The sequence below is a fragment of the Ictidomys tridecemlineatus genome, chromosome 5 (assembly GCF_052094955.1).
Source record: "Ictidomys tridecemlineatus isolate mIctTri1 chromosome 5, mIctTri1.hap1, whole genome shotgun sequence".
Lineage (NCBI taxonomy): Eukaryota > Metazoa > Chordata > Mammalia > Rodentia > Sciuridae > Ictidomys > Ictidomys tridecemlineatus.
In genome coordinates this window covers 66,677,504-66,696,524 of record NC_135481.1, presented here as the reverse complement: position 1 = coordinate 66,696,524, position 19,021 = coordinate 66,677,504, and the positions used below count along the sequence as shown (strand labels likewise).

The window sequence follows — 19,021 nt, the reverse complement described above, 5'->3', positions numbered from 1 at the left end:
TTTAATTTTTTTAAATTTTGAAACAGCTTCTTACTAAGTTGCTGAAGCTGGCCTTGAATTTGCAATCTCCTGCCTTAGCCTCCCAAGCTGCTGAGATTACAGGCATGCACCACCATGCCTGGCTTCATTTATGTTTCATCTTTGAGAGCCTGAAGGCAAATAATTTTGTGCATGAAACAAAAATCTGTGTACAATGAAATATCAGTAAGCAAAGGTATACAAGAATTGCCAGCTAATACCAGAGGCTAAGAAAGGCTGTGTGGTTACAAACAGCATTTCTTAGCCTACCTTGCAGCTAGGTAAGCCCATGTGACTAAGTTTTGGAATGAGAGCAGAAGGGATGTATGCATGCTTTCATAACAAATGTTCTTGTTCTCCACCTTTCTGCTAGCTGAAAAATGGTAACTATTGGAGCAATTGTTCAAGATAGAGATGGAAGCCACATCTTGAGAATTCTGAATCACCCTGCTAGCCTGAAAATCCTGTGGAGCAGAAATGTCTACTTGTTCTGGCTTTTGTGAGAAATAAACTTTTACTTCATTCAAATCCTTTTACAACTGTAGTTATACCTTGGCTATTTAAAAAAAAAAAGGAAACAGAAACTGTGGTCACTGAAAGAAGAATTTTTGTCTATTTTGTTCACTGCCATATCTCTTGTACATATCAAGCATTCAGAAATATGTACTGAACTGGGCACAGTGGCACATGCCTATAATCCCAGATACTACAGAGTCTGAGGCAAGAGAATCACAATTTTGAGGCTAGTCAAGGCAGCTATGTCAAAATTTAAAAAACCCTATCTTAAAATAAAAAATAAAAAGGCTGGGTATGTAGTTCAGTGGAAGAGTATCCCTGAGTTCAACCTTCAGTACTACCAAAAAGGAAAAAATTACATTCAATATGTGAATGGATTAAAATGGTATTAGCAATTATAAAAGCTAGAAGGCAGTAAAGATAATTTAAATTCTATACTCAGGCACACTATTAACAATTAAATGTATAATACACTTCCAGAAACTTAAGAACTTAAACATTTATATACTATAGTATACTTTAACAGGTTACTATGCAAGTATGTGCCCCTACCAAAATGAAGGAACACATAAAGAAAGGAATCTAAGAAACAAAAATTCAATACAGGAGGAAGGTGAAGGGAATTTCTGGATGATAAAGAAACTTCTAAGATGATGGTTGGGTCAGAGGCTAAGACAGCAACCAGTTCAAATTGGAGAATGCCAGGAAGGAGGTTTCCAAGTAGAAGAGGAGAAGGGGTGGAAAGGAGAAGAGAAATGAAAACTCTGATAGGTTTTCTAATAGGCTTGATCTTATGAAAATGAGCTATAAAGGGGCATGGGAAGACCAAGCAATGTCTTAAACAAATCCATGCTTTAATGAGTAAATTCTTAACTCCAGGAAATAGAAGTGTATTAAAAAGGAAATACAATAAATACCATTTGATCTAATAGTGAATAATATCACATTGCCCTCAATGTGATAAGTATAGGTAAGGTAGAACAGGAAATCCTCATCAGTAAATAGTATGTAAAATTAATGATTCAAAAGAGGAAGCAATATAAAAAATCATTTTAGAAATGAAGTTTCAATGAGGAACAAGAAAAGGGGTGAAGAGACTTGGGGTAGGGAGCTTCTGTTAATTTCATTTTAAGTGTTTAATCAGTTTGCATTGGTTGCTGTCTCAGCCTCTGACTCAGAGGCACTGAAAAGACTGGAATTCCTGCTACTGTCTATATCATATACATTTTACTATGTTAGAAACAGAGGTTCTCCAGATTGAGAGAATTATTCCCAAAGCTGCTGTGTTCCTTTTTGGGTTATTTTTGTCTTAAACAAATAGCCACAGAAAGTTAATAACATTTTGATAATAAATGATGAAATAATTAGAATGATAAAATACTGCTTTCCTTAAAATACTACTTTAACTAAATAAGATATCAAGAAATAAATTATCAAAGGCTAGCCTGGGAACTTAATAAACATTTAATATAGTCATCCCTTGGTATCTGGGACTGATTATAGCATATTTCACAGATACAAACTCCACAGATGCTTAAGTCTCTTACAATGCATAATAATGTTATAAAATGCAATTTACTATGATATATTTGCATTTAACCTACATATATTCTGCAAATTTAAATCCTCTCTACATTATTAGTATTGTTTTGAGGTGGGGTACTAGGGATTGAACCCAGGGCATCACATATGCTAGGCCAGTGCTTTAGCAGTGCAGGGTTTGTATTTTTTTTTTTTTAAATTTTGAGTTGGGGTATTTCTAATTGTCCAGGGTGACGCTGAATTTGCAATCCTCTTGCCTCAGCCTCCTGGGTAGCTGGGATTATAGGTATGTGCCTCCATGCCCAGTTCTAGAATATTTATAATACCTACTATAGTAGATATACTATATAAATAGTTACACTGTATTGTTTAGGAAACAATAACAATATAAAAAAGTCTATCTGTGTTCAGTACAGATGCAAGCACTGTAGGTATAACTACATTTCAATATGTGGCTGACTGAATCCATGGGTATGGAAACCACATATATAAAGTGCTGACTGTGTAGCATTCCTACAGGAAAATGAATTGGAAGGGGTGGAGAAGAAGATAGGCAACTGATATGAAATAATTGTTCATTCTGTGCTAAGAAATAAATTAGGTTTTCTATTTTTTTTTAAAGAGAGAGAGAGAGAGAGAGAGAGAAAGAGAATTTTTTATTATTTATTTTTTTAGTTTTCGGGCAGACACAACATCTTTGTTGTATGTGGTGCTGAGGATTGAACCCGGGCCGCACGCATGCCAGGCGAGCGCGTTACCAGTTGAGCCACATCCCCAGCCCAAATTAGGTATTCTAAATAGTTATTTCATTTGGTCCCTAATAAGTTTGGAGATAAAAAAATAATTTGTTCAAGGTCACACAGTCCCTTGAACACAGGTCATAAAATAATTTTAAAAAACTATAGGAAAATTTAAATATTACATAACAATAAGCAAATAATTCAATTTATTTATAAAAATTTCTTTCAAGCTGGGAATATAGCTCATCAGTAGAGGGTTTGTCTAGAATGTATAGGGCCTGGGGCTCAATCTCCAGCACCATAGAAATAAAGAAGAAAAAAGGGATGGGGTGAAGGGGAGAGGGGAAGGAGGGAGGGAAAAAATTTTTCTTATTCTTTCCATGTTGCTAAGCCCCAAAATGTTCAAATACAAATTTGGTCAACCAGATTATTATTATTATAGTAATTTCATTAGAATCATACTTACTTGAATGTGGCAAGAGCACTGTAGCAAAGATGCTATTGCTACCTATTGGAAAGAGAAAAATTAATTTGAAAAGATAGGTAACATGTATGGTTTTATTTTTTACATGTCAGCATAAAGTAACATGTAATATACATAGCACAAAATTTTATCACCATCTTTTAATGTGTCAGTTTTTTTTTTAGAAAGATGAAACTAAGTATTCCTTGTACCTAGAATGTTTTTCTCTTTCTTAGTGTAAATGGTTCCCCTTTTATCACAGTCCCTTTCAATTTTCCTCACTGAACTTATGTACTTATTTTCTTATTCACTGCCTGTTGCTCCCTTTCAAGTGGTGGTGAGGTCCCAAAAGTACTAAATAAATCTTTGTTGAATGAATAAATCAGAAAACAACATGCATTAACAAATGCATAAGTGTGATAATCACCATTTTCACATTTAGATGCCACTTTTCATACTGATTTGATTACAAAGGATTCTATAGTTTGTTAATTAAAATGATGAGAATTATCTGAAACATAAATTCCTTTTTTACCAAATGGTTTGTATCAAATACTTACCACAGGAACTATTGAGATCCATATCTGAAAACACACTATGTTCTGAAGAAGCAGACACTGGTGGAGTAGATGGTGTATTTGGAGAGGTTGGTGCTGACACTGTTGATTCGAGCTCAGTTTCAGCAACCCGACTAAAGCTTATCTTATAAGGTTCTCTTTCTAATGGTGTTGGATGACCTCGTAAAGTGCCTGAGGTAGAGCCATGCCGGCCTGAATTAGGCCTTATTCCAGGAGATTTTAAGGAGTAGGTTGATTTCCTAGCCTAGGAAAAGTAAACATAATTAGTATCATTTATTATCATGAGTTACATTATTAGTTAATTAGTTCTCAAGGAACCAATTAATTAATTCTCAAGGAACAAATTAAAAGAGTGCAACAAAATGCCAATCTGCAGGGGCAGTTTGTGGTATTCTAGTAATAACTTCTGGATTTAGCTGGATTAATTTAAAAATGAACTTGAATATAAGTAAATCTCTTTTAATAACTGTAGAAATAAAATGCCTAAAAAATTGTGTCAAAACAACCTTTAGCTCCTAAAACACTTGCATCTAAACTTTTTTTTCAAATAACTTATATCAATTTAATAAGTATTTACTGGGAACATAATTTATGTTTATATTATGTTATGTGCTTCATTTTTTAAAAAAGTCCCCTTTTCCCCTTTTCTTATACTAAATGTTCAATCTCTACAACAGTACTTTCAAAACCCTTTGGTGAAGAGGGCTATCATTGTTCCCTATCCTAAACTCGATCCCAATTTTAAAACTCTGGCAGTGGTAACTTGATGAAAAAACAAAAAACTCAGATTCATAAATTTGAGTTGGAGGCAAATGCTGTGGTAAATGCCTATAATCCCAGCTACTCAGGAGGATGAGGCAGGAGGATTGTCAAGTTTGAGGCCAGCTTGGATATTGTGGTTTGGATATGTGGTATCCCCCAAAAGTTGATGTGTGAGACAATGAGGGAATGTTGAGGGGTGAAATGATCAGATTATGAGACCTATAACATAATCAGTGGATTAATTCACTTCAATGAATTAACTGAGTCGTAACTATGGGCAGGTAGGGTGTAGCTGAAGGAAGTATATCACTGGGAGTTATACCGTTGGGTTTATATTTTGACCCTGGTGAGAAAGAGTGCTTCTGCTGCCTGGTTTCCACATCTTGAGCTGCTTTACCTCTTTCACGCCTTTCTGCTTCTGCCTGATGTTCTATCTCACTTCAGGCCCCAAATTAGGGGTCCACTGACCATGGACTGAACCTCTGAAACCATGAGCCAAAATAAAATTTTTCCTCTTGATGTTGTTCTTGTTGGTCATAGTGATGAAAAAGTGACTAAAACACTGGGCAATGTAAGAGACATCCTGTCTCTAAAATTAAAAAAAAAAAAAAGACTGGGGATATAGCTTAGTGGTAGAGCCCTTGCCTTCCATGCATGAGGCCCTGGGATAGATCCCTAGCACCCATTCAAAAAAGTTTGAGTTAAAATCTCAACTGTGCCAAAAACTAGCTGTTCAGTCTTGAAAAAGTTATTTAATCTCTTTGAGCCTCAATTTTTTTTATTTATAAAGTAAGGATAATCTCTATCACATACTGATGTGAGAATGAGATACCATGCAACTACCTAATTTACTGCTTTGCCAAAGGGAGTCTGTTTATAAATGTTTTTTACTTTTTTCCAAATCTTGCTTCACTTTCAGCTACTTAGAACTAGTCTTCTATTATTTCTGTTGCCCTTTGCAAACCTGTGGAATAACTAGAAAGTGAAGAAGCAATTCCTAGTGTGAGAGATGGGTTTCACTGGCAACCACAGACCATGGAGCCCTAATAGCAAGAGCCAATGGTCAAGCAAAAAAAAAAAAAACTATATACTACTGCTTACTCTTTTCCCAGTTCTTTTCACTTCCTTTGTTCCATTCAGCTACTGCTAGGCTCTCATATTCTCACACCTGTTTCTCTTATACTAGAAGGGATCAAAAGTGGACAGATAAATGGTAGTAGGACAAAGGATACATCAGATTTTATCAAAAAAGTTGATATCTTCCTTTACAGTATACATAATTTTAGAAATAATACTATAAAAAATCTAAAAATAGCTATTTGATTACAATTTTAAGGAAATAGGTTGTTAAATATTAAAAATAATATTTTCCAACATTGTCATGGACTTACAAATCGAGGAGGTTGTTTGCAGTTTCGGGGTTCAATTTCTAGTGACTTGTTGAACAAATAATCTGTAAACTCTTTTTCAGATGAGCTTCCCATGGGGTTAAGGTTTTCAAAGAACCTCTGGAATTAAAGAAATACTCCTAAGTATATACTTAATCAAATTTTTAGTGAAAATTATTTATTTTATCATTTTTAAAACTAAAAAATTAAGAGATCACAATGTCTGGAAAGGTTACAAAGATTGTTTATTCTAGTCGCTCTACTTTTCAATAAGATTACATAATTTCTCTGGAAGTCATATTCTAGTCAAACATTATGATTATAAGATGATTTTAAAGGCTCAGTAGTTAACACTTATCCTTTAGTAGTCCTACTAATTATAACATAATGATCACGAGTAAGCTAACAAAAGTGTTTAGAATCAAAATTATACTTAAAAAAACCACAACAGAACTTTGATAATTGGAAAGACATATTCAAAAGTAATCAAGAGAAATTATAATAAGCTTTATAACTTATCTGTGTCAAATTCTAGTACAAAAGTATTTTTATCAAAAATATTTTATCTTTATCAAAAAATATTCACCAAATATTTTGCAAGTAAAAATTTGAGTTCCGAAGTAGGAAATTTAATACTTCAGCAAAGTGCTCCCCTCAAAAAAAAAAAAAAAAGGAATCTCACTAATTAGAAACCACCCTGTTTATATTTTACTATATTTTCTGGTGTTTTATTATGTGTGATTATATATACATAAATAAATAAATAGAAACTTTTTCTTTTTTGCAAAATTGGGGTAACAGCATATTTATTTTTAATCTTTTTAAAAGTTTATAGTCAAGTTGTTCCCATGTGGTTTACTTATCTTATAAAGTACAAATTTTAACTCTATGGAATTTTATCAGACATGTTCCAGAATTCATTTCACTAATCCTTATATAGGCAGTTATCCAGATAAAAGCCTTTTAATTCTTTGCTATAATAATAATTATTAAATCCTGGTGCATATATTTTTCTACATAATTCTTATGGTTATCTTTGAAAAATCCTTAGAAGCAAATTTCTAGATTTAGCTTTATTTCATTTTTGAGTGTTTAGAAGCAAGTAAAAGATATTTATTGGGTTTGGCTTTTGTAAGAGGCAAAATGAACTTGAAAAGTATATCACTCCTCTAACAGAAACAATTACTTTTTATATTCAAGTTAGCTAACTTAAATTACACTAGCCAACGGTAATTTAAAAACTTTTAGAAAGCTGTATTTTTAATTTTCTCATCATTTGCTCTAACTTAAAAATACTATTTAGTTTGGTTAATGTTGGTTTGTAAAATGAATAGCTTAGTTTGTATATATTTTAAATGTACTTTGATTCAATCATAAAGAGGCATTCCCCTTCTCCAAAATGCTTTAAATGATGGTAAGAAACCTAGATCAGAACAAAAAAACCTATTGGCATATATGCTACTGAGATACAAATGCTTAAAGTATTATTTCAAGTATACCCAATGACAATGTAAAATTATTTCTGTGGAAAAAATATATTGTGAACTCTAATCTGACTTTAAGAACACATTTTCTTATTAGCCTTCTGAAGATCCACATAGAGAGGGTGGGCCCAATGAAACAGGCAACAAAAATTACTATTTACTTTAAAACAGTTGTATGTCTGCATTTTAATTAATGGTATGCTTTAGGTCATTCTTTCTAAGGACTGTAGAGTATTTGAACTGGGAACAAAGAATAGTAACTATCTCATAATTCAGGAGGGTAGAAATGATAGTGGCTATTTTCATTCAATATGCCCAATTTGTAGATTCTGTTTAAGAGTATAGCATAATTTTTAACATAACAAGTTAAATTACAATATGTTCTCAATTTCAAATACATATGATATATTAAGTTCATTTAATATAAACGTGGTATCATAATCCACTCTAATTTAGATGGCATCCCACATTTTTTTTCCCCTGTTAGGAAAAAAGTACAATCCTAACTTTCTTGGGACAAAAATTTCAATAAAGACAGAAATGGCAACAGCCCACTAGATAGACATATTGGCAGAGTTAAAACTAAAATAATGCATTCCTATAATGCTCAACTTAAAATGAGACAAAGCCATAGAATACACTAAGCATAATGTTTCTAAGAGGGTTCATCATGAGATTTCCACTACCAAAATATTAGCAAGAATGTATGTTCCCAATGAATTAAAGTATACCTGTAGGAAAGCCAGAAGATGTACACTTATGATATCACAGTATCAGTATTATATACCATTGTTCAAAATAGATCATCAGTTGATAGAATATTAAAGTCCTTTTGTGCTATGCATATATACCACTCTTCCAAACTCTTCTCCTACTTAAGCATAGTCATCTTCTGAGAAGATAAGTTATTTAATGTTATACTGGCTCACATAAAATATTTAAAATGGTTATCCATCAATGATGAAATTAGTAGTGAATTTTTACTGCATGGACATCAGAAAAACTTATTTTGTTCAACTTTGCCATTCACTTTTTTGGAAGTGTTGCTTGAACCAACTCAACAAAGAAGTGATATTTTCAAGAGAAAGCACTTCATATTAATAACTGCAGATAATGTAGGTATAATATTTAACATTATTAACTACTAATTATTAACTCATTTTATTTACAAAGCAAAATAAACAGCATGATATGTGATTATGGTATTTTGTAGAGATCACCGAGTACTTAACACATTCCCTTTTAAAGACAAGGAAAAAAAATATTTACCCTCATTTCTGGTTCTATTCGTAAACAATAAGGCTGATTCTGATATTGCTGAATTTCTCCAGTAATTTCTGCCACTTTTCTCCTCTTACTGAAATTGATTAAATCTTTCCCTTTCTTTTTTAAAAAATCATTATTCCCTTCTTCAGTCTTCAGAATATTTGTTAAATATATTCCTAGTGAAAAAAATATTTAAAGAAAATTTATTTTAAAATTGGTCATTTAATCAATCATTTGGGAAAACAATCTTGTAAAACTAAAAGACTTACTAGCAATTCCACTCCATAATGTTGATAAGGCAAGGCTCTGATAGACTTTATGATTATGATTAATTCTCCATTAAATTTTTTTAACATAGAAAAAATTTAAAATAAAAAGAAAATAAAGGCTACTAGTCTAAGAAATAGCAAATTAAGCTTTCCTAAACCGTGTTTACAAAGTCTAAATTATAAGTTTTAAATTGAACCAAAATTTTTAATGCTTGATTTTATTTTATTTTATTTATTTATTTTTCACATTACAACACTTTCAAATTTTTATTGAGTATGGTCTTATTACCTCTGTAATAATGCTTGATTTTAAAAAATTGTTTTCAATAATCTTTAAGTGATCATCAATATCATAAGCACTGCTGATTATAAGAGTTCAGACTTAAATTGTTTTCTCAGAGCCCATGATTTAGATTTAAAAACCAATTATATTTTAATCTTTCACAATAGAAACTTTAATCTCCTTTTTTGAATAATTACTAATATATTTAAATTAGTAGTTATCAATTGATAATTTTGTTCCTCAGAGTGTATTGGAAATGTCTGGAGATATTTCTGGTTATCATGATGTGGGTGTTACCAGCATATAGTAAACAGGAAACTAGGAGGCTACTAAATATCCTACAAGCACATGACATTTACTCATTTATTTGATTCATATGCCAATAGTGCTGAGGTTGGAAAACCTTGATTTAAATAAATTATACAATTTCAACAGTTTAGTCATACATCACATTATTATACTTATATAAAAATGATCTATAAGGCTAGAATGGAGGGGCTAGGAGTATAGCCTAGTGATAAGAACAGGTGCTTAGCATGTGAGAAGCCCTGGGTTAAATCCCCAGCATGAATGTGTGTGTGTGCGCGCGCACGTGCGCACGCGCACACACATACACACACACACACACACACACACACAAAGAATTAAGCTGAAAAACTGCTGTAACATTATAGTACAATATGTTACTCAAGTGTTTGTGGTGATGCTGTTGTAAACAAACACTGTTGCTGCCCACCATATTAAAGTATAGCACATAAAACACACCACATATACGACAGTGGTCCCGTAAGATTATAATAGAACTGAAAAATCCTCATTGCCTAGAGATGTAGCTGTCATGATGCCAACATAACACATTTTTCAAGCCTCCATAAACAGACCTGTCAGAAAAGTATAGCATGTTTGTCTATGAACAGTACTTAACACTTGATAATAGTAATAAATGACTATGTTATTGGTTTATGCATTTACTATACTACACTTTTTATCATTACTTTACAACAAAAACGTTTACTACAAAACAGTATTCTATATTATGCCACAAGTAGCCTCACATGTATCATCTATGTTGAATGCATCAAGAGATCACATTCAAAGCAGAGGCACACACCTAAAGTTCCAGCTACTCAGAAGGCTGAAGCAAGAGGGTTGCTTGACCCAGGAATTTGAGACCTGCCTGGGAAACATAGCAAGACCCCATGGCAAAGCAAAACAAAACAAACAGGCAATGTTTAGTAATTGACTTATACCATCTATAATTGTGTGAATACACTGTTTGCAGAACAGAATTGCTGCCTACTGATGCATTTCTCAGAATATGTCCTTGTCATTAAGCAATGCATGAATGTATTTAAGAAAAGTTCACTTTATAAAACTTTGCCTAATATATAACAATTCTGAGTTTATTTTTTATTAGTGTATTAAAATTTTACATAATAGTGGAATTAGTTGTTACATGTTTGTACATGCACACAATAATATGATTTGTTCAAAGTTGTTCCAATTCTGAGTTTTAACAAATCACTTAAAAGCCTTTAATAAAGAGAAAACGAACACTGTAGATATGACATAAATAGATAAAAACAAAAGTTACCACTCTCTGAGTGCCTGTTCTGATAGAATTTGTATTAGGTCGTATAGATAAAATATTTTTAATTCTTACAACTCCATGAGGTAATTATTATAACCTGCATTTTACAGGCAAATAAATAATAGAGTTTTAAGTTTTATTTATCAATACAGATGAAAATAGACAAGGTAATATAAAATATGAACAACTGACCTCTAAAGACTGGCCTCTTTGGACTATAACACAACTTACCTCAAAATACAATATCCATCTTTAGTAACTTACCAAAAAAAGGCACACAAGGTGGATTGATTGACTTCAGTTTTACTAGGTATTTTTTAAAGTGATCCTGACTTAATTCCACAGCTTCATCTAAAATTTTCCGTTTTCTTTCCTGTAATGCCTTAAAAACATATAAAATGAGCATAATCTCTGTTTATAGTTCAATCAAATGTATGGATACAGAACTTTAGAAATTATAAAATTTTGCAAACATTTGATATTAAATATTTTTTAAAATTAAAATAAGAGAGGTAATCCTTTGGGCATTTGCCTAAAGTAATTTTTCCTCTTTTTATCTATAATATAAAATCTAAAACCTTAAGTTTTTCTAAAACAAATTAGAAGATTAAGCAATCAAAAAATTTCATCCTCAGGACCTTGATAGTCATAATTTTGATTAGCCAGAGTTTCAAGTCATAGATGTAGGAAGGGAGAATCATAATTGTTCAGCATTTAAGTACTTTTCCTCTGAAAGGACTTTTGGGGACAAGGGTGGAGTTTTGGTAAACAGATGACTACAGGAGGGTAAGAAAGCATTAACAAATTTAGTTAATGTAATAAACATAGGAATTTCTTTTTAAATTTCATTGTTAGATTTTCTTACTAGATGTTAGCTTATAACTTGATAAGAGCAAACATTATACTTGAGAACCATTCAATATATTTCCTTTAAGTTATGAAGAAAGAGTACACCATAGCTTTTATTCAAATCTATCCAAAAGTCCTAGCTAAAATGGACAAGAAACAAAAGAAATAACTAGGAATTGCAAAGAAAAGGAAAAAAAAAAAAGAAAGAAAGAAAAACGTCACTATTTACAGAGATTATGACTATCCACAAAGAAACTACAAAACTCTATCTGCAAAGTGTTAATAAGAGAATTTACTAATGTTGCTGTATCAAAAATCAACTAGATATGAAAATCTTTCATCAATAAGGAAAATAATTTTTTAAAAAAAGTCTAACATAAATCTAACAAAAAAAGTATGAAGTCTCTATCAAGAAAACCATAAGACAGTATTAAATGGGTAAATAAATGGAGAGATATACCATGTTCCCAGTTGGGAAGACTCATGACTGTAAATTGGCACTAACTGATTTTACAGATCTAATGCAACTTCTATTAAAGTTCCAATTTTCAACTTGGCAATGGTGGCACATGCCTGTAATCCCAATGACACAGGAGGCTGAGACATAAGGACTGCAAATTCAGCCTCAGCAATTTAGCAAGATCCTTGCTTTACAAAGCAAGACCCTGTCTTAAAATAAAAAGGGCTACAAATGTGACTCAGTGGTAAAATGCCACCTGGTTCAATCCTCAGTACCAATAATAATAATAATAACAATCCAATTTTTAAAAATGAAGCTTAAAATTATTCTAAAATTTATATATGAAAATAAAGGGCTAAGACTAAGTCAACCTTGAAAGATTGCTAAAAGATCTGCTCTACTTTCTTTTCAAGAATTAGTATACAAGTAGGCTGGGGTTGTAGCCCAGTGGCAGAGCACTTGCCTAGCACACTTGAGGCACTGGGTTTGATCCTCAGCACCACATACATCTACAACTAAAAATAGAAAAAAATATAAAAAGACCAGAAACAGGACCACACATAAGGATACTAAATTTATGACAGTTGACACTATAGGTCAATGGGAAAAAATGAATTAACAATAAATGAATGCAAACAACTGGGTAGCCTTATGGAAAAAAAAATGAAATAGTAGGGGTTGTGGCTCAGTGGTAGAGTACTTGCCTAGCATATGTGAGGCAGTGGGTTCAATTCTCAGCACTGCATACAAATAAATAAAATAAAGGTCCACTGACAACTAAAAAAATTGTTTTAAAAAAATGAAATAATATTCCAACCTCACCCCATATTCAAAACTCATTTCCACCTAGAGTAAGGATTTAATGAGAAAGATAAAACATTAGGATAATGGGGGGGCAATTAAAATGGAGAACAAAAGCATAAATAATAAAGAAAAAAATAAGTAAATTTGACTACATTAAGAATTCTTGTTCATCAAAACACATCACAAAAAAGATGAAAAGGGGAACTTCTATCTGGGAAAAGATAAATGATGAAATATTAGAATCCAGAATATAAGAGCATTTGTATATAACCATTTAAAGTTAAAAAATTTCCACAAGAAGAACGAAGAACCAAATAGAGGTTCAAACTCATTAAAAATCAGGAAAATATAAAACAAAACCACAATAATGGAAAAGATAAAGGCCTGAAAATATCAAGTATTGATGAGAATATAAAATAACTGGATTTCATACATTTCTGATGGTTGTGTGAATTGGTACAATTACTTGAGAGAACAACTTGGCATTATCTAGTAAAGTTGAAGACATCTATATCCTAAATTCTACTTTTAGAGTAATATATTTGGGTATATCAGGATATATATAAAGAATGTTAACAGCTATATTGTTCATAACAATTCCAAATGATTATTAACTAATGAAAAAATGATTAAATTTTGGTAAACTGATTTCTATAATTATGATATAGTTATGAAAAAGAATGAACTATAGCTATAAACAACATGGATCAATCTTAGGAATACAGTGCTAAGAATCATTGAAGAATTATAAAATTAAGAAACATGCAAAATAAAACAATATAGGTTAGATAAAAGCAAGAGAATTAAAAGCCTAAGATTCATTACAGTGAAAGAATGGAGGGGCTCTTAAACTGAATGCTAGGTACACAGATGTTTTTATTCTTTATGCCTTATATATATAGAAATACTGTTGTCCAATAGTTTTTAAAATGAATGCTTAGCCTGTAAAATGAATAAACTGCCTCAGAGTTTTTCAATATCTGAGTTGAAATAATTAATCTGAACAGATAGTTAATTTCTTTAATATATAAAGTTCATAAGTCAATAAAATGCAAATACCCAAATAGAAAAATTCAAACATAAAAATATTTTTTCTTCTTCTCCCTCCAATCACAACCCACTAAAAGAATTAATGAAGAAAGACATATGTATCTTTCCACACTATTCTTAATATTCATGCAACTCCATTTAGAGGTTTAGGGTTTGTTCTGTTTTGTTGTACTAATATGGAATCACACTATAGTCATTCAGAACTTCCTTATGATTTTTTCCCCACAAATATCACATATATTCTTGCAAGATAATGTACAAAAATGACATCATTTTTTTCTATAGAACAATATTCCATGTTATAGATATAAGATAACATATTTAATCATTCTGCTGATGGACAGAAGAATATTTCTAGTTTTCTGCTACTACAATAATGCTAAAATAACTATATCTTCATACATATAACTTTATACTGTGGTGCTTTTATTTCTTTAGGATTTTATTTATTTAATATTCTGGGTCTGAGAGTATGTGTACTTTAAATTTTAACATACATTGCTGGGTTGCTTTCCACAAAGATTTTACAAATTTACATTCCCAAAGGCAATATTAATATAGTTGAGTTTGTACCTTGTTAGCTTTCACTTAGAAAAAGTCTTTCATAGTAAAATCACAGGAAGACCCCATAAATTTGGATTGATTTATGAGTCTATATATCAAGGCAGTATAAAAATGTTTATATTAAAAAGCAGTCAAAATAAAGAGAGACACTGAAAAAAATAGTTTGACTGTCTTCATATCTTTAATATATTAAAAAGTCCATAAGTAAAAATGCAAACATCCAAAAAAAATGAAAGAAGACATGAATTAAATAAATCATAAAGAAACAATAAAAGTGACCAATAAATACATTTTAAAATATCCAATATCACTAGTGGCCAATAAATACATTTGAAAATATCTAACCTCACCACTTTTTAAAAACACAAGTTTAAAATGAGAATTTTTAGTTTTGGCTGATGAAGTCTTTAAAGTTTTTAATACAGTAATACCCAGAGCCATTTATCATTTCTTGCTAAAAGACACTTGGCAAAACTACCATCTTTAGAAACTTCTAAGGAAATAATCATATTCTTTTTTTTTAAAGAAAAAGAAAGAGAGAGAGAGAGAGAGAGTTTTTAATATTTATTTTTTTTTTAGTTTTCGGTGGACACAACATCTTTTTTTAATTTTTATGTGGTGCTGAGGATCGAATCCAATGCCCTGTGCATGCCAGGCGAGTGCGCTACCACTTGAGCCATATCCCCAGCCCCAGGAAATAATCATATTCTTAAAAATACATCTACATATGGGTGGTCCATGATAAATTATTTGTCACAACAATAAAATCCAAAATAACTTAATTGTTCCACAACAGAATGATGGAATAAATTATGGTTTATGTGTGAGACAGAAAACTATGTAGACATTAACAATCTTGTTTTTGACAACAAACTAAAATAAAAAAGTGTTAAAGAGAAAAATATGTAGGCTACAAAAATCTACTTACAATATAATCTCAATTTTGTTATTAAAAGACATAAAGTCTTTCTATACACTAAACACATTATTTTATAATTTAAAAGATAAAATTTTAGAAAGGGTTCTTTCCATATTATTTTTTTTTACTATACTAAAGGTGACACTTCTCAGAGGAAGATACACAATCTATCAACAAACATATGAAAAAACGTTCAACATCTCTAATAATTAGACAAATGCAAATTAAAACAACTCTAGGATTTCATTTCACTCTAGTCAGAAGAGTAGTTATCAAGAAAACATGCAAAAATTAGTGTTGGCGAGGATGTAGAGGAAAAGGCACATTCATACATTGCTGGTAGGACTGCAATTGGTACAGCCAATCTGGAAAACAGTATGGAGATTCCTCAGAAAACTTGGAATGGAACCACCATTTTGACACAGCTATCCCATTCCTCGGTCTATTCCCAAAGGACTTAAAAACAGCATAATATTGGGACAAAGCCACATCAATGTTTATAGCACCACAATTCACAACAGCTAAACTGTAGAACCAACCTAGATGCCCTTCAATGGATGAATGGATCAAGAAACTGTGGTATATATACACAATGGAATATTACTCAGCAATAAAAGAGAATAAAATTATGGCATTTACAGGTAAATGCATGGAGTTAGAGAATACCATGCTAATCGAAGTAAGCCAATCCCCAAAACCAAAGGTCGATTGTTTACTCTGATAAGTGGACACTAATCCATAATGGGGACAGGGGGATGGGTTGAGTGGAGGAACTTTGGATTGGCCAAAGGGGAGTGGGCATGGGAATAGAAAAGATTATGGAATGAGATGGTCATCATTACCCTAGGTACATGTATGATTGCACGAATGGTGTGATCCTACTCTGTGTACAACCAGAAATGAAAAATTGTGTTACATTTGTGTACAATGAATCAACGAACATTCTGCTGTCATGTATAATTGATTAGAACACATAAATTTTTTAAAAAGTTATTTATGTAATTATATTTAATATCATTTGTCATTTATGGGAGACTATCAAAGTGCCATTGAAGAAATTCATGTGAAACTTTATTACATTTAGGTTAAGCACATTAAAAAGAGGTACAGGTCCCATATTCTTTGACAAATCCTAAACTTACTAGTATATATTGATATATTTTTAAAAATATCTTTAAATTTCTATATTTAAGTGGAAAATATGGATTCATTCAAAGATAAATTCAAGCCAGGAGTGGTTGTAATCCTAGGTACTTGGGAGGGTGAGGCAGGAGAATCAGAAGTTTGAGGCGAGCCTCAGCAACTTAGTGAGGCTCTAAGCAACTTAATGAGACCCTGACTCAAAATAAAAAATAAAAAGGGCTGGGGATGTAGTTCAGTAGTTGAGTGCCTCTAAGTTCAATCTCTGGTACCAAAAAGGGGAAAAAAAAAAAAAAGATTAACTCAAAAAGACAGGTAGTAGGAGCAATCTCTTTGATATTAATTTTATCTTCCCCCAAAAGGATGAAATACTTAAGCCTAAAACTTACCTCAAAGGTATGGTCTAGTCTGTACACTGACACTGAATTTACTGCACTGACTATCTCCAATACGCCATTGAAATTATTCAAATCTTGAAAAACTTGCAGAATTTCTATAATTCTACTTAGTACTGCCACCCGTTCTTCAAAATTTTCTGCTTCCACAATGCATCTAATAACAACAACAAAAAAATCCACGGCTTAGAAAAGTTTCTCCACCTAACTTAGGAAATAAGAAACTTCTTTAGAGCCAGAATTCAAGCTTAAATAAGACTTATTATGATGATGATTAAGAAGCAATAATAAAGAATAAACAAAAACTTACTTTTCAAACCACAGGGTGAGGTTTGTGGTATGGCGAATCATTTTTAATAAATTTGGAGAATTTATCTCTTTATCTTCTTTGGTCCACACACTCCCTACAAGTTCAGAAGGCTGGACTTTCCTAGAAATAAATTTAAAAAAAATCAGTACAACCTAATCTATCTATAAAGGATTAGTATCAAGATTATTTAAAGATCTGCTAAACTTAATTTAAAAACAGATAATGACAAACATGAAAAAATATTTTCTCTCAGGAAAAAAACTGCAATAAAATTCCATTTTATTATTGCCAAAGCCACAAAACCTCAATAATATCAAATTGGTAAGAAATGATAAAATAATCTCCAACTCCAATATGCAAGTAAAAATTGATACAACCACTTTGTAAAACAATTCAGCAGGATCTTCCATTACTAAAGATATATATACTAGCTGACCCAACAATTCTATTGCTAAGTACATTCCTATGTAAACTCTTACAGAAAGTTACAAGAACTCATTCACAAGACTGTTCAGTGAAGCACTATTTACAGAAGTGAAAAACGCCAAACAATCTACCAGTTCACCAAAAAGAGACTGAATAAACTGTGGAATACTCATAGAATGGCTAAAATAAGTGAACTAGAACTATATTCATGGACTTTAACAGATATCAAAAAGAATATAAGTAAAAACATGATGCAGAATAAGTATGTTTAAAATGTACAGGAAAATGTGTGTATGTATATATAGAGAGACAAACAGAGGAAGAGTAAGCATCAAATTCTGGGTAGTTGTTATTTCTTGTGGGGAAAGGAGAGCAATGAATTAGGGAGAATTATAGAATTTCAATTTCATCTGTAATGTTTTTGTTATACATGAGCACTCATTACATGGCTGCTTATGAGGGCTCCTGGATACAGAAAAGATTTTAATGGAATGATAGTGGCAGGGGCTTACTGTTGAATAGTTGTTACCATTATACTGCATTAGTCTTCCTACCATTCCTCTTGTGAAGGATTGCTCATCCTTAATCTAGGTCTATATAGCAACATGTTAGAAGACTTACCTACAGGACATACTGTGATTAAAACTGCTATGAGCTTCCCTCCAAACCCAGGAAAATAGATGAGATATTTTTAAGCAGTCATGATATGTAGCAAAATGTTTAAAAAATAGGTAAAAGGTATGCTCAAGGTTTTTGAAAATAGACCAAGAAATAACAATTACCTACCTGTAGAGATCAGATTCCAAAAGTGTTAGCTGACGAGCAATTTCTATTGGGTGAAGTGTCATAAGATCAAATGTTTCAAACTGCCCTGGTTTACTGATATGCCATTCAATTGGTGGAGGTGGACTTTCAAAGGTAATATTATGGCTTATTCCATTTGCCTGAGCTTGCTTCTTCCTCTTGATGATCTTAGCAATTGACTCTACCCATTTCTTCATAGCTTTCCCTAGAAAAAAACACATAATTAGAATGTCTTTTACTTGACAGACATAACTGTAAATCTTCATATAATTTTTAACGTTCACCCAACTTCAACAATTATCAACTCATGGCAAATTTTTGCTTCATCTAACCCCAAATCATGCCATTCCTTCACTCTGTTGTTTGTTTTTTGGTACTAAGAACTGAATCCATGGATGTT

The 19,021-nt window shown here is 31.8% G+C and overlaps 1 protein-coding gene across 5 annotated transcripts in view; it reads right to left on the bottom strand.

Annotated features, from left to right (window-relative positions):
• Window positions 1-19,021, bottom strand: part of Sos2 (SOS Ras/Rho guanine nucleotide exchange factor 2) — a 95,821-nt gene that overhangs the window by 13,460 nt on the left and 63,340 nt on the right. For all 5 annotated transcript variants that reach the window (XM_078050152.1, XM_078050150.1, XM_078050148.1 and 2 more), the window contains 8 exons: window positions 18,604-18,826; window positions 17,392-17,511; window positions 17,076-17,238; window positions 11,165-11,282; window positions 8,761-8,933; window positions 6,011-6,127; window positions 3,840-4,101; window positions 3,283-3,324 (listed from right to left, as the gene is read on the bottom strand). In XM_078050152.1, the coding sequence (XP_077906278.1) occupies window positions 3,283-3,324; window positions 3,840-4,101; window positions 6,011-6,127; window positions 8,761-8,933; window positions 11,165-11,282; window positions 17,076-17,238; window positions 17,392-17,511; window positions 18,604-18,826 (1,218 nt within the window). The remainder of the gene's footprint in view (window positions 1-3,282; window positions 3,325-3,839; window positions 4,102-6,010; window positions 6,128-8,760; window positions 8,934-11,164; window positions 11,283-17,075; window positions 17,239-17,391; window positions 17,512-18,603; window positions 18,827-19,021) is intronic.